General features: G+C 40.7%; 1 protein-coding gene across 6 annotated transcripts; it reads right to left on the minus strand.

The window, feature by feature from the left end:
• Nucleotides 1-1,197: 1,197 nt before the first annotated feature.
• On the minus strand, nt 1,198-25,505 carry RIPK1 (receptor interacting serine/threonine kinase 1). 6 transcript variants are annotated; one of them, XM_065667451.1, is made up of 13 exons: nt 25,239-25,504; nt 21,409-21,480; nt 20,639-20,812; nt 18,870-19,023; nt 17,590-17,727; nt 15,647-15,875; nt 14,656-14,805; nt 13,320-13,396; nt 10,155-10,245; nt 7,667-8,221; nt 5,906-5,977; nt 3,459-3,602; nt 1,198-2,522 (listed from the first exon to the last, which is right to left on the minus strand). In XM_065667451.1, exons 3-13 carry the CDS (start codon nt 20,788-20,790, stop codon nt 2,236-2,238), a joined length of 2,049 nt encoding a protein of 682 aa, XP_065523523.1. In that variant the 5' UTR covers nt 20,791-20,812; nt 21,409-21,480; nt 25,239-25,504; the 3' UTR covers nt 1,198-2,235. The 6 variants fall into 6 exon arrangements, with proteins under 6 accessions (XP_065523523.1, XP_065523519.1, XP_065523520.1 ...); XM_065667447.1 differs by having other exon boundaries at nt 3,450-3,602; nt 25,239-25,502; XM_065667448.1 differs by having other exon boundaries at nt 3,450-3,602; nt 20,639-20,849; nt 25,239-25,502.
• Nucleotides 25,506-26,441: the final 936 nt, after the last annotated feature.

Genomic DNA, 26,441 nt, shown 5'->3' on the forward strand with positions numbered 1-26,441 from the left:
TCTGTTATTTTTCTTATGTGAGCAAAGAACAGATGTCTGTCAGATTAAGTAGTATCTATATACTTTTCATATATTCATGAATAACTGCATTATAAATCCAAGGTGCCCAAGTGCAGGTACGGCAGTGTAAGATGGTCTCATTATTGCAAAGTTGAGTATGATTTCCAGCCTGTAAATCTAAGCATCCTTGGTATAATTTTTGTTCAGATTCAGGTATTCTAGAGACCAGGTATTCTAGAGATTCAGACCTGAAATGGCTCTAAATACTCTAGGACAAAAGCAGAAGCAGCTTCTCCCTTGGAGAGGGCAAAAGTAACATTCAGAAGGCAGCTCTTGATATGATTTTGGAAGGGGTTGTAGGAATCTGTTTCAGTGAACTTGGTGACCCAATGTCCCTTCTGATGCTGCATTTAATTCTCTGTACTTGAGATGCGTGTGGGTGGCAGAGAAGCTGCAACCCATTGCAATCCAAGCAGTATTACTGCTTTGTTAACGTGATTAGCTTGGATTTTTGTCTCAAAGAGCTCTCATCAAGCATCTCTCTGAGCTCTGTAAGCTTTAATTCTTTTTATCTCATCGAATCTTAGTTCTGGCAGAAGTTAGTGTCTGTACCAAAGAGACAAGGAAACTGTGCTAAAGAGAAAGGAAGTGACCCACTTAGCATTGTAAAGGATGAGAGGGAAATCTCCTTCATTTCACTCACAGGCAATGCTTTCTTCAGCACAAATACAGCTTCTGGACTTTGGAATTTGTTCTGATCCTAACTCTGCCATTCCCTTCTCCCCAGGGGCTGTGTTAAGGATAGAGTGTAAACTGCACTTTCCCTAGGTACTGTTTTGTGGTGAGAAATAAATGAACATTGGTCTGCTGACTCCTGATGCTCATTGGTATGCTAGGAGGGAAACCTGGCATGCTGCAAGGAGCATGTTCTTCTGTACTCTGTATGGATGGAGAAGGGGTGGAAAAATGCCTAGAGGACACTAGGACACAGGGAAGAAAGCCCTCTCAGGTGTTAGTTACCTCTGCTGTGGCCCTGCTTGTACTGGATCGTCCTTCCTTCTTTGTTTCCCTGTAGCTCCTTCTCACCATGTACAAGACTGGGTGTGTTTCAGAGACTCTAAGTTTCTTACTCTATTTTCCATGTATCTACAAGGTTGAAAGGTTTTCATTTGTTGTATTATAATGTTGAAAACTCAATCAGAGAAAAGTGGCATAGTTTATTTAAAGCTGTTTGATGCAACATACAGATCAAAAGAGAAAATGATCTACTTAACGGACAGCAAAAAGGTCACTGCTTTTTCCTAGGAAGTGATCAAAGCTTGCTTCATTGAAACAGTGGTTAGACTGCTGTAGCATGCCAATGCTAAAGTTTCTTTTCTTTTACATGTCGTTTTGCCGCACCCCTGACTAAGACAGCCAAGGCAGCTAGCTGAAAGACCTCGCAGAAGAAATGATAGCATGCGTGGCAGAATTCTCCATAAGGTTCCACCACACTTTGTTTAAACACTTCATTTGAGTCTCTCTTATGTTGGTTTTATGCTGATTATACCCAGAGGCCACTCAATTGTATCAGATACTTTTATATTTTCAGTCTTGAATACAATGCATGGTATGAAATTCTTTTACAGTTGTATGTTAGACATTGAGCATGAGCATATTAAAATGAATGTAGTTTTGTAAATGCGTAGAAGTTGAAGGCATCTTTTTTTTTTTTTGCTTTTAACTCTCAACTGCTGGAGTTTATGGCTCAAGCTGTGGGCTGAGATAAGAACAGCTTAATTAAAATAAAGTATAATGTAATACTAACACTAGTAATAATAATAATAATAATGAAAAGGGTGATAACAAAGAGAGAGAGAAAACAAAAAAAACACCCGAACCTTGATGCACCACTTGCTGACCAATATACAGCCTGTCCCTGAGCAGCTAACTACCCCCAGTTTATATACTGACCGTGATATTCTGTGGTATGGAATATCCCTTTGGCTAGTTCAGGTCAGGTGTCCTGGCTGTGCTCCCTCCTGGCTTATCCTTCTGGAAGACCAATTATCTTGACACAAACTTTTTGATACATCCAGTAAGGATGCATTCACTGAGAACTTCTTGGCAGAAAAAACTTATTCCAAAAAGCTTGTGCAAAAAAGAGAGCTCCAGAAAGCCTGTTCAGAATTATTACTTGTTATTGGAAGGTCTTCAGGAAAAAATACCCTAATTTTCCCCCCATTCTCTGTCAATTTATTCCTTTTTGATTTGCATTAAACTATTAAGGAGATCCGGTCTTTGGCAGTCATAAAGGGCTTTGGCAAGCTTTCCAAATGTAGCACCTTTGGCACCTTCCCTCATTACCCACTTAAGCAGCATTTGGTAAACTTTTTCTTTTAGTCCATATCGATCATAGTCATAATCAATTTCATCGATGTCAGGTTCACAGAAGCCCAGTTTGCGAGCACAGTCCTTCCACTGTTTGGCCAACTTTTCTTTCACTAGATTCAGATGTTCATCAGTCACGGCACTTTCATTGTCTGCAAAAAGTGTAAGAAAATGGCATTATTTAACATTTCTTCAGCTCCTTTTGCTGTCTCACCTGTTCTACTAGTTATTGGCAATATCTGGAGACAGAATTTTAGTGATAACAATCAGGAGTGGATTTCACTGAAGGCAGTATTACCCAATGATGCCAGGGAAGAAACACTTCAGGACACATGTGTTCGCAGGTCAGTTGCTGGACTTGCTTTTTGATCTGAGGTTATCACAGTTTGTCACTTAAACCTGTGAGACTGAAGAGCTCCTTCCTAGAGTTCTGACACAGCTGACTGTTGTCTGTATGATGTTCTATATTCTGGGACACTAGTAATTTGTTTACTTAGGAATACACAGAGATAGTTTAATTTGGTATTGACCAACAAAAATAAATTGAATTTCAGAATCTTCCAATTTCTACCAGAATGAAGTGGTCGCAGCCCCAGACCTGTCAGTGGTCAAGAAGCATTTGGGCAATGCTCTCCGATATCTGATTTAACTTTTAGGTTTCCCTGTGTGGTTTCAGGCACTGGGCTCAACGACCTTCATGGGTCCCTTCCAACTCAGGATATTCCATGACCTGAATGATAAGTCAGGTGAGGACCATCAATCCTAACCTTGCTTCTACCAATCTGAGTGTTTTTACTCCTCTTGTTCTTGATGCATATACATCAATACTTGTATCTGGTATCTCGTAAGAGGTCATAAAACTACAGGACAAATGAGATGCACAGTATTACAGAACAGTATTAGCACAAACTCTTACTTGCTTTATACACTCTCAAGCATGTAGAAGAAAAGGACCCAAACAGTTATTTCTCAAGTATCAGAGGGAGAAAGCAGTACTGCTTTCATATGTTCCAAATCAAATGATTTTCAGATTAATATATAGCGAGAATACATCAAGAATAGGGAGCTATTTCTCTTACCAAACACACCATTTTTCTTATAATACCTATAAGCTTCTTCTGTAGCACCAGGATAAGTACTGATGTTTTGACCGGACTCTTCAATCTTCATGTGATTGTAGCATCCAATTTGAATTCCAGAACTGTTACTTATGTTGTACTTGACTGAATCATCTGCATAAGGGAATTTTAATACAATTTTATAATCAACTGCATATTGTTCAAATGTCAAGAATGAACATGAGAAGGAGGTACGGAGAAAGTAAGTTCTGCTAATAAGGGAAGTGATTAAATGTTTTTATTGCATTTAATGCAGAAATAGCCATTTACTGGCAATTGCGAGCATATTTTCATTATGCAGTCAACACAAACATACTTTCACAAAGTGAAAACTAATCCTATTCTATTTTATGATAAAGTGGCATAACCAAGCCCTACATGCTGGTAATTACTAGACTGTAAATGAAGTTCCCTGCACTTTAGGAATGTGTAGTAGCAGCCTCGCTTTCTGCTGGCTAAGAGCTGTAGAAGATAGTCTTTACTTGAAAGCACTTTTTGTTTTAATCTTAAAGCCTTACTTCTTCTGCCTCTCAGCTTTACTTTTCATAGACGTACATTCAGGTTTACAGTTGTGACTTTGAAGTTATGTGACACTACAGAAAATTATTTCTACTTGCTCATAAAGTTTCTATACTCCATGTTATACTATGCTCTCTTGATGGCATCTCTCTTCCACAGTTTATTTCATCTCTGCTATCTAGGAACGTATCCTTGAGTTGTATCTATTTTCACAGTGCACTACTTGTGTAGTGTTCGTTTCAACAACATTTCTTTTTCTTTTTTTTTAATTCCCCCCCCCCCGCCCCGTTCTGTACTTTTGGTTCTAAGGCAAGACTAGAATGTTTTCCAAGATGCTTTACCAAAAAATGCTACTCATTTATTTTAAGGCCTGAATCATCAGCAATAAATATCAATATGCACTGATTGCACTGCTAAATTGTGTGCATCTGCATGAGCTTGCATCTGTAGTTTATTTGTATATGATTCCTTAACACCTAATTTGGTGTCTTTCGCTTACAGTTGTCCGATTTTCACACATAACATGAAACTGAATAGTCATGTTGGATGACATCAGTTTTCTGTTCTCTTGACAGTGTTTTCTGAACTCTTTTTAGATAGTCATCCATTAAATGTTCTAACTGTAGTTTATATGGTGAATATCACAACCTAGGTATAAAACTGAAGTACAGATACTTAAAATGACACACAAACTCTGTATTTAATCATCCAAAACGATAATTAGATGTACAAATATCCTTGTTACACACTCAATTGCAATGTGTAGATGTCCTGGGTTTACCAGGAGCCGTTTTGCTCCTTCTTAGTAACTGGTGCAAGCTCTGTGTTTTGACTTCCAGCCTGGGCTATGGTCGTGCATGAAAATCTGATTAAATACATTTAATATTTGTTAACCTGAAACTGCTAGTCAGAAATACTTTTATGTATGCATGATTAGTTTCTAGACGTTGCACAAAAGTAATGCATTTTATCATGTCTCAAAATATTATGATTCCTGTATCCTTTCCTTTTTTTTTTTTTTTTGTTTGGCTTTGCTTTTTTTTTTTTTTTTTTTTTTTTAGGTGAAGGCCTTGGGAAATATGTCATATTTTTAGCTAAAAAATTAAGAAATCTCATGTGTGTGTTATTTTCTTAACCTGTAGCAAAATGAATCTAGCACAAGATATGAAAACACATACAAATGCTTTGTCAATATTAAAAGTTATTGTGCTTATATACCTCTTTTCCCAAGCCTCTTATACTTTGCTTGCTTGTCACGTTTGGGTTATTATATTCAAGAAGAGAGAAACGTACTGTTTCCAGTTTTGTTTGTAAGTGTAAGCCACTTGCAGACTTGGACAAGCCTTGAAAGGATTAATTAAGAGTTCAGGGTGTCTCAAGCCACACGTCTTGAAAGGAAACATATATTAACAACTCCTAAAGGACAGGACAATTTCAGGGATTTAAGACAGTTGAGAGACCTGTGCCTTAGGGAAGGGTGATCAGCACAAGGCCTGCAGCTAGAGATTTGTATTCAAAACCCAGAACAAGAAAGGACAGGTGTCCCAAATGCATGTGTGGCTCAGCAGCTGGGTAGAGTTGCAGCAACTTGACATTTAATCTAAAAGTGACTGGTTTTGCTGTGCAGAAGATGTTACAATGCCTTCATGTTTTTAAAAGCTCTTTCAGATAGAAAAACATATTGTCTTGATCCATCAAATACACATTTAATGGTGCGTACAGGTCCTTCTAGAAACAGGAATTAGTTTTGCATACTTGTACTGATAACTTCAGCTATGGTTAGAGGTATTAAGCAATGACATAAGTTATTTCAAGATCCTGACGTTTTCTGCTTTACTGGTCAGGATGCAATGCATAGCCTGTTGGCTACCAGGACGGATAGAGGCTACAGGACTCACCTCTGCTTGCTCTGGACACACTAGAATGTTGTCTAAAAATTTGCCTTATGAAAGGAGTGGAATCTGTGTTACCTAAACAGAGAGGGAAAACAAAAAAAGTTTCTAAAGCATTATGTAAATAAAAAGCAACTGTACTTAAAAATGACTGACATATTTGTAACAGTGTAAGTACACAGTTTGTGCTCTTAAATACAAACAGGTGAGAAGCTTTTAAATTATTATATCCCCTTGAATAACCCTTTTAAAGCAATAACCTTATCAGGGTTCTACTCACTGACTAATAGCTTTAACCACCCTTGGATCCCAGCGAGGGCAATGGGCTTCCATGTAGGTGTATGAATACCTGGCTAATGGACAGCTGTGTGGGAACACAGCACACAACAGTTATGGACTGAGCTGCCTCATAGCAGGTCTTCAAACTGGCAAATCCCGAACTACCAAGTGTGCTCTTACTGCTTACTGCTGAGACTGCCTGCAGTTTGTATTAGCATGCTGCTTGTGAGTGGCTGTAGCAAGGGCATGGACACCACTGCATCTTCTGCTGGTGGCAGCAATGTTTGGCAGAGATATAACTTCGAGCCCAGGGTAGTAACTGTTTTGGATGCTCGCAGATGAGCTCTTGAACTTATGCTGGGGCAGTAAGAGTGGCTGAGTTATGGTCACCTGACACGTCACTGGAAGAACTGTAATGCAGCTCTTCTGCATCTAAGTCCAGTATCTACCATGCTATTCCATGCAGCCTCCCTATAATAACTCTTTTATTTTTTATTTCAAACATAAGAATTCACTTTATTAGTGATGTTGATGGTTCTAATCCCTGCCTTCTGGCATGACAGCTCTGATTCATTTCAATAAATAAACTCACATAAATAACTAATCCCAGCCTCTGCATAATGTAACAGAATAACACCTTTGTGGCATTCTGCCTGTAAACAGCTAGGCATTCTTGTGAGATGATCTGGAAAAGAATACCACACTAAAAATATCCAATATCTAGTAGGAACAGGCTAATGTATTTCATTTGTAGCTCCCGAAAGTTGCATCTTACAGGTCTCTAGTTGCCATTTTACTTACACTTTTTGCCAAGGCTTAGTGTTCTCTTCTTTCTTTGTCTCCACACATTTATATGCCACAGCTCACTAGCAAATACCAACAGAAGCTCCCCACCAGCACCAGCCACATCTCTCTGGAGAAAACGGTTATGAGCCTCAGCTCCTTGTTGGCCCCTGAGCTTAAGAGTCTCTTACCTTTCTGCAAATCAAGCTAAAATACCCATTTATTTTCTGAAATGCTGCAAATGATGTTTTTGCACAAGCAGAACCTATGGTATGAATGTTAACAGTTTTGAGAGTCAATAGTTCTCGTTTGCTTTCCTAGAATGACTGCTAGCAGCTCTTTGTTTTGGTAGCTGCTGTAGCAGCATCTGCCGTAGCAGTATCTGCCATTTGCTATTACTTGGTTGGTAGCTGAAAAGTTAGGTATTGGGTCTGATGCTTCTCTATTACATTTATGCTTTGGAAATGGTTCACTTGAAACTGACAGCCTGAAATCAGTGAAAGTAGCATAACGAAGCCAAAGATAGTGTTTTAGCAACCTGAAGTAACATCAAGCAGACAAAGAACTTCATGAAATAAATTCCCCTTTGGAGATCAACTGCTAGCAACAAGTGTTACACAAACTACAAGACACTACTGAACACTTAATTTTTAGAGAGTAAGTGTGTTTTCAGAAACATAGGTCTTGGAGGAGGAGGAATCTCACCTGTATCGTTGTCTGTGTTCTTTGGATACCAGTTTACATTGGTTTGTGATTGCGAGTTTAGGCCAGATTCAGGCACAGGTGTACCTGGGTTAAAGGTACTGGGTGAACACAAGCCATAGGTAGCATCTGTGTTTCCCATTAGAATACCCTTAGGGTTTATCCCATGAAAAGTATCTACAGTTCCCTGTTTTGGTGTTACTGAGGCTGGCCAAATGCATGGATTAGTGTTTAATCTTGTTTTTTCAGCTCTGGGATGCAGCTCACTCCATTGAGGAATAGGAAACGGCTTTGCAAGTGGATCATAGGAAACTTGTTGTCTCCTTTCTTCCTCTCTCATTTCAGGGGTGTATACTACAGGAGGAACTGCTTTATCCATCCAGCTCCCATATGCATGGTAGTTGTATTCACGCTGAAGTTTTCTGTTTAGATTATCAGCAGACGTAAATGGGGTCTCGCAGCTCTCAACAGGCTGGTTCTCAGGGGAGGCAGCAAACAGGGCTTCATTAACCTCACTGGTCATGGAACCTTGAATACTGTGTAGAGAATTAGGCTGATCTGAAAGGGAGAAAACGAAAATATTTTAAATACATCCAAATGCAATTATATAGCTTGTTGTCATGACACTAGAATCTATTAATCTACCTTTAATATTATGGTAATATATAAAAGGTTAAATATATCATCACTTCCAGCAGAAGCTGTGTTTTATTATATAGAATGCCTTTACAGAGAAGTATTGCAAGCTTTTATCTAGGAAGTATAGGCTTGTTTAAACTATTGGTATCAAAATCCCACTTACTTAAGTGGTGTCAGAATTCACTGCATACTCTATTTATACTGACATCAAGTTCTCAGCCACTGAAATAAACAGTTCCTGGAGGCATTTGCAGGGTCTGATTTACTGCTGTGTCTCCACTGGCATTAACTGAGATTTAATTGGTGCAAAATCAGAGTGTAAAATGATGGAAAATAACCACTGTAATAGGTATTATTTCATACAGCACAAATTACTTGTCATTTAAGTCATGTTTGCAAATCATTACGTAAAATATCCTGTCTGGGTCTTTTGTGATTAATCCTTTTTGTCTTATTTATTCTTTATAGTCCCAAAGAATACACTTTTACAAGTAATGCCTACCAGATAAAATAATCTGTCATCTACATCCTTCAAACTAATTCTCACTATCAAAGAAAGCTCCACTTCAGTCTCAGACTAGATTGAGTTATGATCTGGATCGTGCTGCAGCATTCCAAGACTAAAAAAGAATTTAAAAATCTTCTTATTACTCTTTGTAGTGTAGGGTAGGACTACAGATGCTTCCTTAAAAAGCTCTGAAAGCTTCACAGTTGTCAGCACAATGTACAGGCACGGTTGTCTGGCAATGTACGTTGCCTAAAGCAAAGAACTCTTATAGACTACTGTAAAATTGGAATAAAGTGTATGTATGTGCTTCTATTTAGCACAGATAATGTCAGTGAACTTTGTTGTGTCCCATCCCTCCATCCCCAATTACATGAATTCAGACTAGTTCCTTTTTATGTCTTTATATTAGTACACCTCCAGTCTGACTCATTCTGCTTCTTTTGTTACTGCTGCCTAGAAAGGGAGTGGGATGAATGATCTAATACAGACACAACCTCATCAAAAGTGATAGCTATTAGCAATTCAGTATTAGCGTAAACTACATGGCATCCATTCTCCAGGGCAAGTTTGAGATATATGAACAGATCCTGTGGGATATCTTTCACTACCACTATCTGAGTAATGTCCATTAACTGGAGAGGAAAACCTGACTTTGACTGACGGGCTGTCAAACTAGTATCTTTCAGCACTGTAGATTCACAATAAAGCCTTTCATACTTAAAACACGCATTCTGCTGCAGCCATACGTGGTTATTTCTGCTAGGGAAATGTAATTGTACTTATTTTGAAATAATAGCAGTAGTGTTGCCCTACAAAGTCCATCAGTTCTACTGAAGAACAGTTATGGCAAACTTAGCTTTGGGGAAGGCTTATTAGTTGTATGTTACAGTTTAACATTATTCATTTCATGTCTTTCAAATGGTGTGAGCAAACTTAGGATCTAATTTCTGCTGAATTTGATATTGTTGCTTGTATATCAGTGTTGCAAATATGATCCTATATCCTTTGCCATTAAAAAACCTTGGTAAAAAAATTCCAGATACATTTCTACAAAACTATAACTATATAATCACATATTAGTAAGACAGCTCTATAAAACCAAGAAACATGCAACTCATGCAAGATGTGATGGAAAATACGAAAGGAGAGAAAATTCATCTATGTATGACTTTTGGGAGATTGGCATCAAATTTAATCTTTTCAGTGATTACAATTCTTTCTCAAATGCTGAATAATTAAGTCTCTTCATAACCCCTTAATGGTAAGATCACTTTTTTTGTACATGTACGCAACTTTATCTTTGGCAGAATACACAGAATAAGGATGTGTTAGTAAGTGTCATACCTGCTTGAGCATGACTTCTGTTTTCTGCTACAGCATCTATTTGAAGGGACTGCATCTCATCCAGCAGTTCGTCAGACACAGGCCACATTTTCTGCATATAAGAAAGAATTTATAGGCAAAAGTTTAACCAAAGGGAGTTCCTGCAGAATAGGAAACAGCACAGCTTCACAGCAAAGTGACTGGGAGGAACAGATTCCATGAATCTGGGAAACTGGGAATCTGGGTATGGAAAAAGATTCCATACCCTTGCAGAGAGCATAGCCTAACAAAAAATACCCATTGCTTTGCTATGATGGGCACAATCTTTTCTTCAACGGAAGAGGGAAGGACTACAATGCAACTGCAGAATACAATACTCTAAGTTGGCCAAACAATACCCTTCCTTACATGATTATGAGCTTAACCCAGAGACAGTGGATTTGGATTGTCTGTCTTTTACTTAATAGACTTCTTGCAAGCAATCTTGGTGAGAAGATGCTGCTGAGGTAAAGGTAGCAAACGTGCACCCTGTCCTGTGGATGATATTTATTTCAAGTATATTCATCAATAGGGAAGAGGTGAGAAAGATTTACATTCAGGTATGACCATGATGACTTTTATGAAGAGTATTATGAACAAGGAGTTTAAAGCAAATCTTCAGAAATAAGCAGTACATTTTCCTTTCTGTAAACCCTCATCCTCACTTCACTAGATTGAAAGCAAAATCCATTCTTCTTCTAATCTTCTGATATTTCCACTATTCAGACTTCCCTAGAAGTAAATCTTTTTACCTGAAAAAAAATTCTCTATTTCCTTCAGTGCTCCTTACTCATTAGTTCTAAAAGTAGTATTTTTTTTTTTTAATTAAACCCAAGAAGTACTTTCACAGATTAAAAAGCAACAACCGCTACTCCCTCCTGTCTCCTGTCCCCTGTCCCTCCCTCCCCCAAAAATCTACTTACTTCTGAAAGCAACAGATAACATTCTAAAGCACATTATAATCTTAGGTCCTCAGATTTTTCTCGAATAACTGAACTCCTTGAGCAGGGCAATTGGATCAGATGACCAGCAGAGGTCCCTTCCAATCTCACCCATTCTGTGACTCTGTGGTCATTTTAGTTACCAGGCTGTGGACTCTGCTTCTACAGTCGCTAGTGGGGGGCTATGCCCAATGTGCAACCCTCCAACTCATGTTGCTACTGAAGCTGTATTAACAGTTCAATCACCACTTGCCTTGGACGCAGTACTCGCATTCTGTGCCCTGATCAGAATGGATGCTTTCCTTCCTGAGAAAGTAATAGATTCATGGCCCATTTTTCAAGGAGTCCTTTGATCCCTATAATTTGAGATGTATATTGCACAGAGCTAATACAGCTAGTATAATTAGCCATGACCCTGATTTGGGGTCACTATCATAAATCAGATGTATATACTTCACATTGTGAGTTAGTTTGGTCAAATCAGTCCAGGAAATTTGTTCCATCAGGTTTATTTTGCAAAACTCTACTGTGTTTTCCAACAGTCACTAGTATTTCACAAACATCACGTGTTCCCCAAACCAGAAACTTTCGTTTCCGCAATTGCAGACTTGGTGACAGAAGGAAGCACTTTAAAGAAAACTGTAAATGAACAGTTTCATAAAGGAAATTGTTTTCTTATTTAAAATGACTGGGTATCTGAGCCTTATTTCACTGCAAAGATTAAAATTGTAATGCCAGGAGTTCTCACTGACAGCTGTCAGTACTACAGAAGTGAGTAAATTCATAAAAATCTGTGACAAAATCAGCCCAAGTAGTTCTCATTCTTGTGTTTTCAGTCAGAAAAACATTCTTTATCATAATTTATAAACCTACAGAGAAGTAAGAGAAACCAACTTGGATACTCAGGAAAAACATCTGACTCAAAATATTCCCTGTTATTACTGCGGTATAGCTTCCTGCTCTCAAACAGGCTGAATGAATATAGTACACAGATTACCAAGAATTTACAGAGGTCTTTTTATGTGCAGTGTCTGTCAGATTCTGCCACTTTTGAATCTCTAGGAATAACATTTTATTGAATGAGTGAAACTTAATGGATATATGAGGAGCTTTTGCAAAGTATTGTCATAGAATCAGAGTGTCACTCAGGTGATAACAGACCTTGGGGATCTCAGGCCCACCTCTCGCTCAAAACAGGGTAATTTATGGGATCAGAGTTGTGTAGTTGGGTGTTGAAACCCTCCAATGATGGTGACTGGACAACCTCCTTAGGTAACTTGCTCCACTGCTTGGCTGTCCTCACAGGACAGCTTGGGGTTTTTTTTTTTTTCCCCCTCTTATATCCAGTTTGAATCTCCTTTGTTTCAGTTTATGTCCACTGTCTCATATTCTCCTACTATCACTGCTGTGAAGAGCTTGCTCTATCTTCTCAATAAACTCCTCATAGGCAGGATGAAGGGATATTGCAAGTTTGGCTGAGACAGTCCTGGTCGTTCAGCTGTAACTCATATGGCAGAACTAACAAGTGCTGAGCTTATCTCCTCCTGCTGCTGGCCTTCCTGGCTGCTGTCGAGGCTCTGGTTGGTGCCCAGGCAGCTGCTCACCACTACCCTAAGGTCTTTCTCAACCGTGCTGCTCCCTGGCCAGGCAGACCCAAGCTGACACTGAAGCCAGGGATTATTCCAGTGCAACATGTTGCATTTGTCCTTTCTGAATCTCACAGGTTCTCCAGCCTGCAGCTGGCAGCCTTGCCCTTGTGACTATATTGACTGGTCCTCCTAGTTTTGTGTCACCTGCACACCTTACAAAAGTATGCTCCATCACTGCTGTCAGGCCACTGACAAAGAAGTAAACTAGGGAAGGCCCTGGTACAGCAGACCCCTTCACTACAGCAGTTGTTAGTCGCTTCCAGGTGAAGTACAACCCACTAACCACTACTCTCTGACTCACCATCCAACCTGTTTTCATCTGCCCATCCAGACAGCAACATCCAAACTTGGATACAAGAGTATTTTGGGAGGAAGTGTTGAAATAAATGACATGCACTGCTCTCCCCTTCTTCCCAAATCCAGCCATTTTAATCACAGAAGGAAATCAGGTCTGTCAAGTCTTATCAGTCTCAAAGTGACAGAATCTGGACATAACTGGGATTGGAGAGAGGGGTTATGGTGAACTAACACTTTAAAATGCTTGGAAAGTTACTCACTTTTAACTTCTCCAGATCAGGTCCAATATCGTTTTCTAGATTTTGGCAATAAAATGGACTGTATCTTTGACTAATTTCTGCAAAAAGGAAAGAACTATGTGAAAGTGGTTTCCAATAGAAAATAAGTGATTTATACCGTTAACAATTTTGATGGATAAAGATTGAATAAAGATTTGGATGAAGCCAGAAACAGGAAAGACATATATATATATTTGGAATCTGTTCACATGGCTCATTTAGCCTTAATATAGTAATAAGAACAGGATGATTTCTATTGACTTTTTTCGTCGTTGTTGTTGGTGTGTTGCTTTTCAGGGTGAAAGCTCCCTGTCTATGATTTGCGTCTGACAGCTCCTTTCCTTGACTTGACTGGCCAAAAGATTGGTGACTATATTTTAAGAAATAAGCTACATTCAATTGCATTCAGTGATTTGGTAAACAATTATCTCGTCTTTGCTAAAGATGGAATTATTGAAATAATTTGCAAACATGGTAAATATCGGTATTTTGCATATGGGAAAATTAGAATCTAAGACCCAGTGCAAGCATAAACTCAATCCATTAGCAGTAGATTATGCAGGTTAAATATGGAAATAGTAGATGGGTTCCTCCTGTTATACAAATTTCCCCTGAGTATTTAAGTACATGCCTGTTGTATACAAAGCTCTTGATGTCCCTGGCTAAATCCAAACCTCAGTTTCCTGTTATGCATAGAGGCTTTTGTTTTATGGGTTGTTTTGTTTGTTGTTTTGCTTGTTTGGTTGGTTTTTTTTGGCACCATGTATTGACACAGAAAGAAGAGGCAAGAGGAGTTAAAAGAATTTTGACTTATTTGCTGAATGCTGTTGGTCTCCTTCCCAGCCCCCTTAGGCAAGACTTTCACTGACTACAAGTGTTTTGGGATCTGACTATAAGAAAGGCTGATTAACTAGTCAAAGACCGTTGTATTGCTCAGGGAAGGCTAAACCAGACAGATTTTGAAGCTAGTTTCAATAGGGTATTTTCTCAGTCATAGCCAAAGTATACTATGTCCTCTGATGTCAACTTTTCTGTAAATTTCAGCAGGAAGATTATACTATGCTAAAGACAAATTATCAGCAAGTATAAAATATCTTAGCTCTATCCACTCACGAGTATTTCTCAAATCTGTAAATGTTGGACCAGAACCCATTTTTAGTTGGGGTACAGGGAGCATGCTTTACTGGGCATGTGAACTGATATTTCTGTTTTCAAAGCAAAAACTTGTATTTTAGGAGGAAAACACTCAAGTTTGTTTTACTACATTACAAACTATTGATGGACAAGTAACAAAAAGAATCCTAAAGAAGTGCCTTACCTGCAAAGGTTGGCCGTTTCTCTGACTCTTGTTTCCAGCATTGTTCCATTAAGTCAATAATCTCCACTGGACATTTACCAGTGATCTCCTCTATGTCTGGCCTGCTTCCACGCTCGACGACAAACCGAATCTGAGAATCATTTATACTATCTGCAAAATGAAATCAAATTCTGATCATGGGTTTTGCTACCTTTCTATAGGTAAAAGAAATAGTGAAGAAAGAAAATATGAAGCAGTTCCATGTGTGTTTGTGGACATGTAAAAGATCTCAAAGATGTCTGAGTTACAGTTACTACTTTCACATTAGTGAATTTGAATCCTCTGCCCTAACTTCCATGGGTTGGAGATTTATTTTAAGATGGATGGATTTATTTTTATATCTAAGACATACCTAGCATAAGTAGAGTAATGGATCTAGTTCTACAGAACCTGTATCTCAGTTATGCTTTGCACTGGGTACACAAAGATGGCCACACAGGCAACATTTAGCCATTTAGCAAAAAATCTATTCAAAACGATAAACATTTTACTCTGGAATTCCAGAGTCTGCTCCTATTGCTCTGTATGAGCACATTACTACATGTTGAGAAATTTGTGCCACACAGGTGAGAAGTGACAACTGGCTATGTGACTGTTCCTGTTAAAAGAAAAACCACACATAACTAGTTCACCTCAGAAAATAAGAGTAACATCAAAGATTCCATCTTGGCCTGCCAGAGGCTTATATAACTTCTGCCACTGAATGCAGGTTTATGCCCCCAACATATGGATGTGAATAGATTGGGCTCATGCCAGGATTTTAATTTAGATGTTCTTGTCTATGCTTAGAAGTCGGAATGATGCAACTAATGCTTTTTACTGGCCAGGAGGTAAAGAACAGGCATTGTTCTTAGGCATAGGTGATTTAATCTACTAATCTTAATTTTATAAGTTTAAATGCTTAATATTTGTAACTTCATTTTATGATAGCATCCTTTTGGAAGTAACTTACGTTCATATGGCTCTTTGTTAGCAAAAATTGCCCACATCACTATGCCAAAGCTGTAAACATCTGATTTCTCTCCAGGTTTTATGTGAATAGTGCTTAAATGCTCTGGGGCCATATAGGAAAGAGTGCCACCACTGTAGTGACAAACACTGTTGATTTGCTTCCGTCGGCCTGTCTCTTCTCGGGACAGCTGACTCCAGCTCTTATAGGATGCAAAACCAAAATCTGCAATCTGAAAAATGAGACACATCAGAGCTAGTGCCATGATGAAGAGGCAATAAACAAGTATTTCATGCAGGGCTCAATTTGGTAATGAATAGCTGGTAATAACTTCTCTAAAAATGAAATACTGCTAAAAAACGCAACAAGAAAGGAAAACAAACTTTGCCTTTTTTATTTTTTTGAATCCTAAATGAAGTATCACTGCCAATAGGGAGCCATTAGGTGAACCTTCATTATTAATTTAACCTACTTGGAATGACTGTAAGGAAAATGAATGAATGTAAGAAAAAAAGAAGTGAAAAATACTGAGGTGGCACCTTGCCTCACTTTTAACTTGCTTTTGTTTATTCTCTCATCTCCTATAACCAGCTTATTGTCCCCTTGAGTTTCTGAAACTTTGGGCTACATTTAAAAGTCATATATTCAGAGGAAGAGAAAAATCAAGTGACATCCTGCTAAGGAACTAGGAGTCCAAGTTCATGTCTGTAAGTGAGAGGAGGTCTACTGTGTTAGAGGAAGATACTATGTAAATCTTCCCACATTTGCAGTTTCCTAGAACAACTGTTGCCCTTCATAAATATTGGCAATGTTAGGTACATTCAAGCAGATAGATCATACAACAACTGCCTTAAATTATACTTTTGATCAAGCTCCTTAAGTCTGATCTGAGTCTGAATTTGATCCTGAGCTCCAGTTCAGTTTGTCATGCAGTGTGATGATAGCCTAGTTTGGTCCTGTCCATATAAGCTGAAACAAAAAAAAATCATCCAGTTTACATGTAAAGCAGATCATGATGGTTCACTGTGTTTGTTTGTTTGGGCTGGGTTGGGTTTTGTTTTGTTTGTTGTTGCTGTTGGTTTTTTTTGGGTTGTTTGTTTTTAAATAGAGTTTATACCTCTTATCTGCATGCTGCTCATATTGCAGTAGGACGTGCTACTATATTAACCTTGTAAAACAACTTCTCACTCACTAATGTAAGAAATATTAAATGACCGAGCGCTCTTCACAGGAACTTATTCCGTAGTTTCAAACTGTAATGGGGTGATTACTTCAGCAACTCACCTTGACCAAAGACAGGACATCTGATGAGGACTGCTGCAAATTCTACTGAGGTTTATTCAGCAGTAGGCTCTATATCTATATGTCTTGATCCAAAAGCCCAGTAAAGTTAATAGAAGGGCTTTGGAACAGGATTATAAACCATTCTCTGAAGTAGTCTCCTGCTGCTTTTTTTGTAGCTGCTGGCTGTCACTTAAAAATGATGACTAAGGGAAAAAAAAGAGGAAGAGAAGAGTAAAAGGTAATAGGCAAAAGAAGGACAAGAATAAAGAGGAGGAGGTAAAGGCAGGAGAAGAAATTACAGCAATAAAGAACAAAAGACCCGATCCATAAGAAATTCTATTTCATTTCAATCTCTGTGCATAAAGGTTTGTTTTTTTCTTTTTAGCTGTACTTTTTTTTTTTTTGTTCATCAATTCTCAACAATATTATTCATTTTTTTAAATACCATTAGTTTGTTTTTTTTTCCCCCACAGTTGCAGGAAGATTGTGCAGATCTCAGATGCTGAATAGGCCACCATACTTCAGTGATCCACTGATAATGTTCTCTTAGTGATAGAGTACAAAAGAGTTCATATTCCAATCAGGAAAACTAACCAGTGCAGTCAAACTGTGTTCTTCCAACCCAGATCACCAGCTTTCTCCATTTACATTCTAACCAGTACCTTAATGTGGAAGTCTGTGTCCACAAGGATGTTTTCCGGTTTTAGGTCTTTGTGTATGAAGCCTTGCTCATGCAGGTAGAGCATTCCTTCTATAATCTCCATCACGAAACGCCCTTTCACTGACAAAGGCAGCGAGTGCTAAAACAAAGAACAAGTACTATCTAATAAAAAATGGTATTACAACCATCAAATTAAAAAACAGTGTTTAAAAAAGGTTCTTTCTCAGTTCCAAGAGTACCTCTGCTCAAGCCATGGTAAAAAAGAACTAAGGTCCTTCTTGAACCTATATTAAAAACAATTCTATAGTCACTCCATATTTACAAAAGCAGTTTTCTTTAGCAAATTTCCTAAACTCCTATAACTTTGAGAGCGGCCCTGCAGAGAAGGACTTGGGGGTGCTGGTCGATGAGAAAATGAACATGAGTCGGCAGTGTGCGCTCGCAGCCCAGAAAGCCAACCATATCCTGGGCTGCATCAAAAGGAGCGTGACCAGCAGGTCAAAGGAGGTGATCCTGCCCCTCTACTCTGCTCTCAGGAGACCTCACCTGGAGTATTGTGTGCAGTTCTGGTGTCCTCAACATAAAAAGGACATGGAACTGCTGGAACAAGTCCAGAGGAGGGCCACGAGGATGATCAGGGGACTGGAGCACCTCCCATATGAAGACAGGCTGAGGAAGTTGGGGCTGTTCAGCCTGGAGAAGAGAAGGCTGCGTGGAGACCTCATAGCAGCCTTCCAGTATCTGAAGGGGCCTATAGGGATGCTGGGGAGGGACTCTTCACTAGGGACTGTAGTGATAGGACAAGGGGTAACGGGTTAAAACTGAAACAGGGGAAGTTTAGGTTGGATCTAAGGAGGAAATTCTTTCCTGTTAGGGTGGTGAGGCACTGGAATGGGTTGCCCAGGGGGTTTGTGAGTGCTCCATCCCTGGCAGTGTTCAAGGCCAGGTTGGATGAAGCCTTGTGTGGGATGGTTTAGTGTGAGGTGTCCCTGTCCATGGCAGGGGGGTTGGAACTAGATGATCTTGAGGTCCTTTCCAACCCTAACTATTCTATATCTATATTCTATATCTATAACTGTGGTCTGCTCTTCTGTGATGCACAGAAAAGCTACAGTTGTCCTCTGCTGTCTCTAGAGAAGGCAGGGCTGCCACTGGCTCTAACACAGAAAGGAGGATGAGATCTAAAGACTCCATTCTCTAGGGTAGCAGTAACAACCTGTCCCTTTTAAGTATCTTATCAACCCTAAGGAAGAGCAGGGGATGAAGCAATTCACTGCTCACTTTCTGTAGCACTTTCATCATGTTCCCTCGTTGCACATACTCCATCACAAGTGAGTAGTTTCCATCTTCCAAAATGATACCTAGCAGTTTTACCACACGCTCATGCTGTAGTCTGTGCATTATACTGCCTTCTTCAAGGAGGGAAGCCTTATAACTGTAAAACAGAAATCACACTGAACTTAGATGCTAGGCTAGAAAGAACACAGGGATGAAAATGCTGTTGATTCATAATGAAAACGATGGCCATAAATGTCAAAATCCCTAGATCCACTGTAAGATGAACCACACCTTCCCCTAGTTTTGAATTGATACAGCTTTGCTCATGTCAGGTTATATTCTCTAAGTCTCTGCTCAAATGCCTTGCACAGAGACTGTGTGCTCAGTCTGATTTTAAGCCTGCTTTTCAGAAAGTGCATAAGCATCCTGAACTGGGGTGGAATCAGGCAGGGCTTTGGACAAGAGGATCAAATCACTCCACTACCTCTTGTACAGGGATCTATACAGATCTCTTTCCCAAAGGGCTGGTTCACATTCAAAATGGATTTATTATGGGGGATCCATCCACATACTTAATCATAACACTTACTAACAGTTTAGGACGAATTTAAAGCCTAACTTTGTCTGGGCCCTGGTATAATCCATGAATAGTCACAGATATGCATCTGGGAGCTAACTAAGTGTGTTAAGAAGGATGGTACCCATTATAATAAATAGAAGAAGGGGTGGTATTTTTACTGTTGCTCTTGTTTTTGTCAGCAGGCAAAAAGATATAAGAAAATCTTGAGACTATGTTCCTTGCTAATGCTTTCTCCCTCTGTGTTTCTCTGCAGTACTAGAGAAGAAAGTGATTGGTTTGTTTGCATTACGCTCAGTTATAAATTTGCTTTAGATTTTTGGTTCAATACTTTAAGGAATACGAAACTTATGAGCCTGTGTAATGAGAAAGAAATACACAAAATAAAGCTGGCAGGCTTGTACGTTTTAACTGTGTTCATCCCACACTGTCACTGAAGTGCAAACTACTAGAATCTCTTAATTCCCCTTCTGCTGGGAAAAGAAAAAAAGGTATCATAACCCAAAGGAGTAGAACATAATGGTTGGACTTGATGGTCTTAAAGGTCTTTTCCAACCTAGTTGATTCTATGGGGGTTTGTCTCTCTCTCGTGAATGACTCATGGTAAAGATTTAGGACTGCTACAGCTGTGAGGTAGTAGAGCTGCATTGGGACCTGAATTCACTGAAATCAAGAGCTGATTCAGTCTTTGAATTAAAGCAGAGGGTGTGGCTCACTCTGCTTTTGCTCAAGGGAGAGAGTTATATTCTTGTATTATATATGGGGGGTTAGAATCCTGCTGATCGCTCATACGTGTGTTGTGTTCTTAGTGGACACCTACAGTTGGACAACTGTATTGAAAATTGATCTGCAAGCCTGAAAATATCATGTGCCCACCGAGTTCCTGCATTTCCTTAAGTGTGCAAGAGTCCCCCCAATTCTTAACAACTCACAGTGGTGCTAATCTTGCAATAGAAAAGAGGAACCTCACTGGAACAATGAGTTAAACTTAAAAAGTTGGCTTGTGAGAGAAAAAAACGAGGAAAATTTGCAAGAATTTGCTAATATTCTCTGAAGAGTATTTTCCTCCATACAGTATCTCCAGAATCCAAAGATCTGAAATTATTACACTTTATTTAGATTTATCCCCATTGAGTTTGGAGATTTCCTTAAACCAATGGAAAGATAAAAATCAGATCTAAGATCCGTAACTTACTTAGTGCGTTCAGGTCCTGTATACACTTTTTTTAATACTACATCTCCATATTTCTCATGATGGCATAAAAAAATTGTTCCAAATCCTCCAGCATCTAATTTTCTTATTTCAGACAATTCCTGGGTGTTCATACAGATGTCTTCCAGGTACATGTTTGCAGTCTTTGTGGCTTAGCTATTAAAACAAAATCAAGTACTTAGTGCTTCTGTACCTGTAGTACAAAGGACAAAAAAGAAGTGTCATTATCAAGCATTTAGCTGTTCCACTAAATAAGTGCCTGTAAAAGGAGTGGGACACAAATATATACTCTTGTCACCCTTATGAACAAAGGGCCTCAGTTTGAAACCAAAGATGCTGTGGCTGTCATAGCATCACAAAGATTTATCCTGTCACCCTGTTACAGTTACATTAAGTAAACGTAAAAACATTTCTTTACCCGAGGATCTCAAAGTGCTGTTAATAAATAGGTTTTATCCATATAATACATAGTAGATCAGAACTGTCACTACACTGCACAGTTACAAAATCTGAAACCCAGAAAAATCAAGGGCTATTGTCCCAAAGGCAGGAAGTGCCTGATGATTCTGATAGGTATCTCATTTCCTAAATTGCCTGAACAGGGGCCTGTCAGGTACCCAGTATAACTCTAAGCTACTTTTTAGGCATCTTTTCAAAACCAGCTCTAAAGGTTTGCTTGAAGCTTGAAACAAAGAAACAAAAGGTTTCTCCTGAAAGTGAAACAAAAAACACAGCTTCTATGGAAAACTTACTTTCACAGCTGTCTGAATCTAAGAAGTCAAGCACCAGGAAGGACTGTGGTAGGATTTAAGGCAAATTCTCCCCTATGTTTCAAAAAGAAGAGGAACAAAGAACATGAAGGCTTGTATTAACTCCTAAGTGCACCAAAAGAGAGCTTGTGGGAGCCTATGAAATGGGGAGACAAGTAAACCCCAGTGGATACCAGAATAATTTTTAGCCTTTGATAAAGCTGTGGTGCTCTCTTACCTAACATGTCTCTCAGGAGGAAAAAGCCTTGAAAGCAAGCTAGACAGCTGGTACTTTTGGCACATGCCAGCAAGCTGCCTTGCTAACATAGGTGCAAGCCACAAGCTCTGTTTTTTTTCCCCACTGAACTTTTACTTTGAGCACCTCACATCAGCTAAGGAAAGAATTTGCTGAAAAAAGACAAAATCCAAGAGTAGGGCTGTTCAGTTTCCAGTCTTCTTGGATGACTATGACATAGATACACAGAGCTGGTAGAAAGGCACAATTTCAAAGTGCTAGTACCAGCAACAGCAGATTGGCTTCCTCTGGTAATTAAGAGCTGTAAATAGTGTGGCAAAGGGATTCCCAATTTTTTCAAACCAACAGGTGAATGCTAATTCCTGTAAATTACTGTGAGCCTGCATCATCAAGTCTCTAACTGAAAAGGTTGCTTAATGTTGCTATCAACATCAGCTGCAGCTTGATTATCGCAGCCTCTTTCTGGAGTCTGGGAGCTGAGGAGGCAGAGAAAGTGTCTATAGAAAGTAGGTGTCTGTAGGAAGAGGGATGTTTGTGCGCTGATTTGGGAACTGTCTGGTCAGTTCAATACTGACAAGCCAAAATGGGAGAGGGTAAACTTAATTAAAAAACCAAAAAAGGCTGCATATGTAGAAGAGAGAAAGGAAGAGCTTCCTCTTCCAAGTGTACATATACCCTTTGAGCTGTTATTGCATAGATAGGCAGTGTGCTCTCTTCAGAGTTTTCTTCTTTGGTTTTCCTGGCTTTGAAAGGAGGTAGATTTAGCTTTGCTGGAGTGCTAGCCTGCATTACAAGCACAGGAGCAAGGATATGGCTGCATTCATTCAGGTAAGCTCTGCTGTGCCCAACAGCTGTTAGCAGAGAGGAGACTCTTGTGTTTTGCTTGTGGGTTTGTTTTTGCTTTGCTTTTTTTTTTTTTAAGTTCCTGTATAGCTGTGCAGCAAGTGACTCATGGTACTGCCAAGAATGCTTACTGCTGCTCTTGTCGGTGGGCTTTTTGTCACTCCGAAGTTTCTGCTGATGGTTCTCCAGCTTTCGTGGGGTGGTGCTACTGACTGTTGTGTGACTGGGGTGGGTGCTAGAGGTACAAAGGCCTGAATTCAGTTGTGAGGCTTTAAGATGGCATCAGCTAATATCTTGCTTCTTTGGTGTCTCACTTTCAATAATTGGTTCAAAGTCACATATCTATGTAGTTCTTTCATGCTAAGAGTAATTATGCATGTAGGTAGTAAGAACTGCACGTGCTTTTGTTGTGAATGCAAATTAGATGTGTGTTTTTTGAATGATGAATCTCTAAAGTTGCATTAGAACTATTGATAGCTTGAGGTTGCTATTCAATACCACATAACGTGACAAAACCCAGCCATCCCTCAAACTGCAGTATAGGACCTTGTTCCTATTTATATTGCTACTACCTGTTCCTACCAAGCAGCACATAATCACTGTAAAGAGAAGGCTTAGAAATTCAGAAGCATCCGTAACTTCTGAAATCAAAAAATATCTACTGAAATGAGCTGGGTAACATTCCACAGAGGGAATTTTCTCATGAGGTAGGATGGAACTGTCGTCCCTGAGCATGCTCTACCATTACAATGACAGTCTTTTTTTTTTTGTCATTATTGAGTAGTGAGGTACTCTGAGTAGAAGCTCTTTGATCTTAAGACTTATTTCAAACCCAAAGATTTTTGTTGATAGATACCAGAGGATAGCAGTCTCTAGCCAGGTTTTCAAGAAAAGACTACTTATTTTGGTATACTACTTAGGATAAGGTGTTGGCTGACATTGCCTAGACTTGTCAAATGATTAAGAAATGGAGGAGGAAAGCCCAAAGGCTCATGTCCATTCTAAACCTATTGCTTTTTATTCAGATACATGGTAATTCAAATGTATCCTCATGTACTTAGGATACACCAGTGCAGACATTACATATCTGTTGGTAAGAGAAAAAAAGATACGTAATGGTACTTATAGTTAAGAGAATTGGGTTTAGCTTGACCTTATTTCTAGGGCTTTGTGTTCCGTGATGTTGCTCTAACCTGTATGCTTGATTGATTATAAACCATTCTTTAATATAGTGTTCAGAACACCCGTATTAGTGTGAGTTCATATGTAACAAGTGCCAACATGTATCATGAGAATATGGCTGCTAGAAGAGATACTTTTGCTCACTAACATATTTGGATTTTTGCCCACTAACATGTTTAGATTTTCTGTAGAGAGGGCAAAAAACGTATTAAGTGGGTTTGTAGCATTTTTCTTTTTAACACTGCGGTTAGGTTGTTTTACCCCCAAAGGGCACATAAACTCTCCACAATCATGACCTGGTCATTAAGTCGCACCGCACCTGATTACTGGGCGGTTTCATGTGTTGTAATGCACTGATCTGCTGCAGATCTTGTCTTGGCCAGACGGTTAAGGAGGATTACTGAGCACGTTGGCACGATCATACAAAAAAGATCAAGCAGTAATTGGTGCCCTTTTGGTCTAATGACATAGCACGTAAGTCCTTGAGAGGTGTTACACGGTATAAGTGGAGAAAGTGAAAAAGTTTTCTAGCACCAGAACTTGCGGCCACTTGGTTATCAATCAGGAAAGGAAGGGAATAACAAACAGGAACCAAAGCTGGTATGGCCTAACGGGAACTAAATAGAAGGGTACGGACAAAAATACTGCACGCAGGGAAGATATTTCAAAAGCTTTAGTACATCTCAACTCTGTTGCTGTAAGTCACCAACTCCACTTAAACCTTTCCCTTCCACTCAGGTTCTGCTGTATCTTTTCACTGAGGGGTGTGGGGTTTTGTGGGTTTTGGTTTGGGTTTTTTTTTTTTCCCCTTTTGGGGAGAAAAAGAAAAAGACACTGATCAGCAGCAGGTTACGGAACGGATCCCGTGCGAACGCGAGGAGAGGCCAAGGCAAACCCGGAAACACGAGAGAGGGTGAAAAGGGAAAGCAGGGGTCCGCGCGGTGGCTCGCACCGGTACCGGTGTGGCACAGTCGGTTCTGGTTTTAGAAACCCATATGTTCGTGTGCGGTACCCAGAGCGGACTACCCTGTCCAGCCGCGGTTAGGTTAGCCGTGCCTTAGGCAGAACGCGGGAGGGAAGCGCTGCTCCGCCCCCCCCGCCCCCCCCCCCCCCCGCTCCCTTTCCGCGTCCGCTCGGTTCCGGCCGGGCGGCCAAACGCAGCAGCTCGGCGCGGCTGGAAGCGGCGGGCAGGGAAAGCCCAACCGCGGGTCTTCTCCGTTCTAGTTCCTCCCTGGCGAAAGCGACCTGTCGCCATTCTCTTCCTGGCGGCTTTCTGCCGCCGGGCCGCCTCCCCTCGCGCGCACCCCTCCCTCGCCGGGTCGCTTCCCGTCACTGCACCCCGGGGACTTCCCCGCGGCCGAGCGACCCTCCCCGCCGCCCGAGCACGGGATGCGCCGCAACCCTGCGGGGCCACCTCGTCCCTGGGCCCTGCAGCTTCCCCCGGGAGCCGGACCCCGCAGCGGTGTCGGCTTTGCAACACGAAGGTGGTGCGGCGATTCCGATGGAGCATCCCCGGTCCCCCTTCCACCACCCGCGCCCCGCGGTGCCTTACGGTAGCTGCGGACCCCTCTCCTCCGCCCTGCCGCCTCTCCCAGCGCGCTCTGAGCCCTTGAGCGCCGGCTGCCGCGGGCGGAGCAGACTGTGATCGGCCCGCCCACCCGCCGGCGGTCCCGGCACGGCAGCTTTGCTCTTAGCGGAGGAATTCAGAAGGCTTCAAGGCGCGGCGGAAGAGTCGCGGCTGCAGAAACCTAAGCGACTTAGGGCGTCCCGTCACCGGGAGGAATGGCAGGGCGTGCCGAGCGGCCGTGCCCAGCGCCTCCCTCTTTCCGCTCTCTCTCCCCCCCACCCCGGCTAGCTAAGGAGCCGCCGGCGCATATGAGGACTCTGTTCCCCGGCTCCCACCGCCCCACTAGAGTGTGATGCAAGACTATGAATGATGCAAGCTTGGCAGCGTTACCGGCACCGAGTTTGGTGCGTGGTGGAAATGCGTTTCCTTGCTGCCCTATTGGTGCCCAAGAGGCAGCTTTTTGTTCAGGAAGGGTGGAGGCAGGAGTTTCTCTCTGTCAACATAAAAATTGTGACGGATAACAATCCTGGGGACAGCTGCAGAAATACCTAACCTGAAGGGAGTACTGTACACCATCTAGTCCGTGCTGCAGAGGTCATGTGTGTCTAGGGCATCTCTGACAGATTTTATGCACTTTACCATTGCCTTAATAGCAAAGAATATTCTAACTAACTAACATTCTAGTATTTTCTTTAGGAAAGCTGTGCTAATACAGAAATAAGGGCTAATACAGCTTCTTTATATAAGACTGATCTCTTTGTGGAATTCCAGTGGAATAATGATGATGATGATGATGAGTACCCACCCTCTTTGCCATGACCTTTCCCATTCTGGAAAATTCTGGCGTTTCCCACTGTGCTTTGTGGATGCTGTGGAGTTCATAGCTCAGTACTACTAGGCACTACCAGAAGAGCTGTGTCAGCAGATCCGTGTGGGAATGCAACGGCAGCCCACAAATTGTGTTTAGGGGAGGCCGCCTTTCTAGAGCTGGAGGACATGCCTGAGAGTGATGAAAGGAAAAGTGGTCCAGGAGTGTGGTCCTGTTTCCTAGTGTAAACTGATACCTCAGACTGTCATACATCTGAAAGAAGCAGACCGATCTGCAACCAGCAGGGAGGAGTGTTTCCTCACAACAGGATGTTCCTAGCTCTGGAGTTGAGTCAATGCTGAAGTAGATTGAATCCATGG

This window comes from Lathamus discolor, chromosome 2 (genome assembly GCF_037157495.1).
Source record: "Lathamus discolor isolate bLatDis1 chromosome 2, bLatDis1.hap1, whole genome shotgun sequence".
Taxonomy (NCBI): domain Eukaryota; kingdom Metazoa; phylum Chordata; class Aves; order Psittaciformes; family Psittacidae; genus Lathamus; species Lathamus discolor.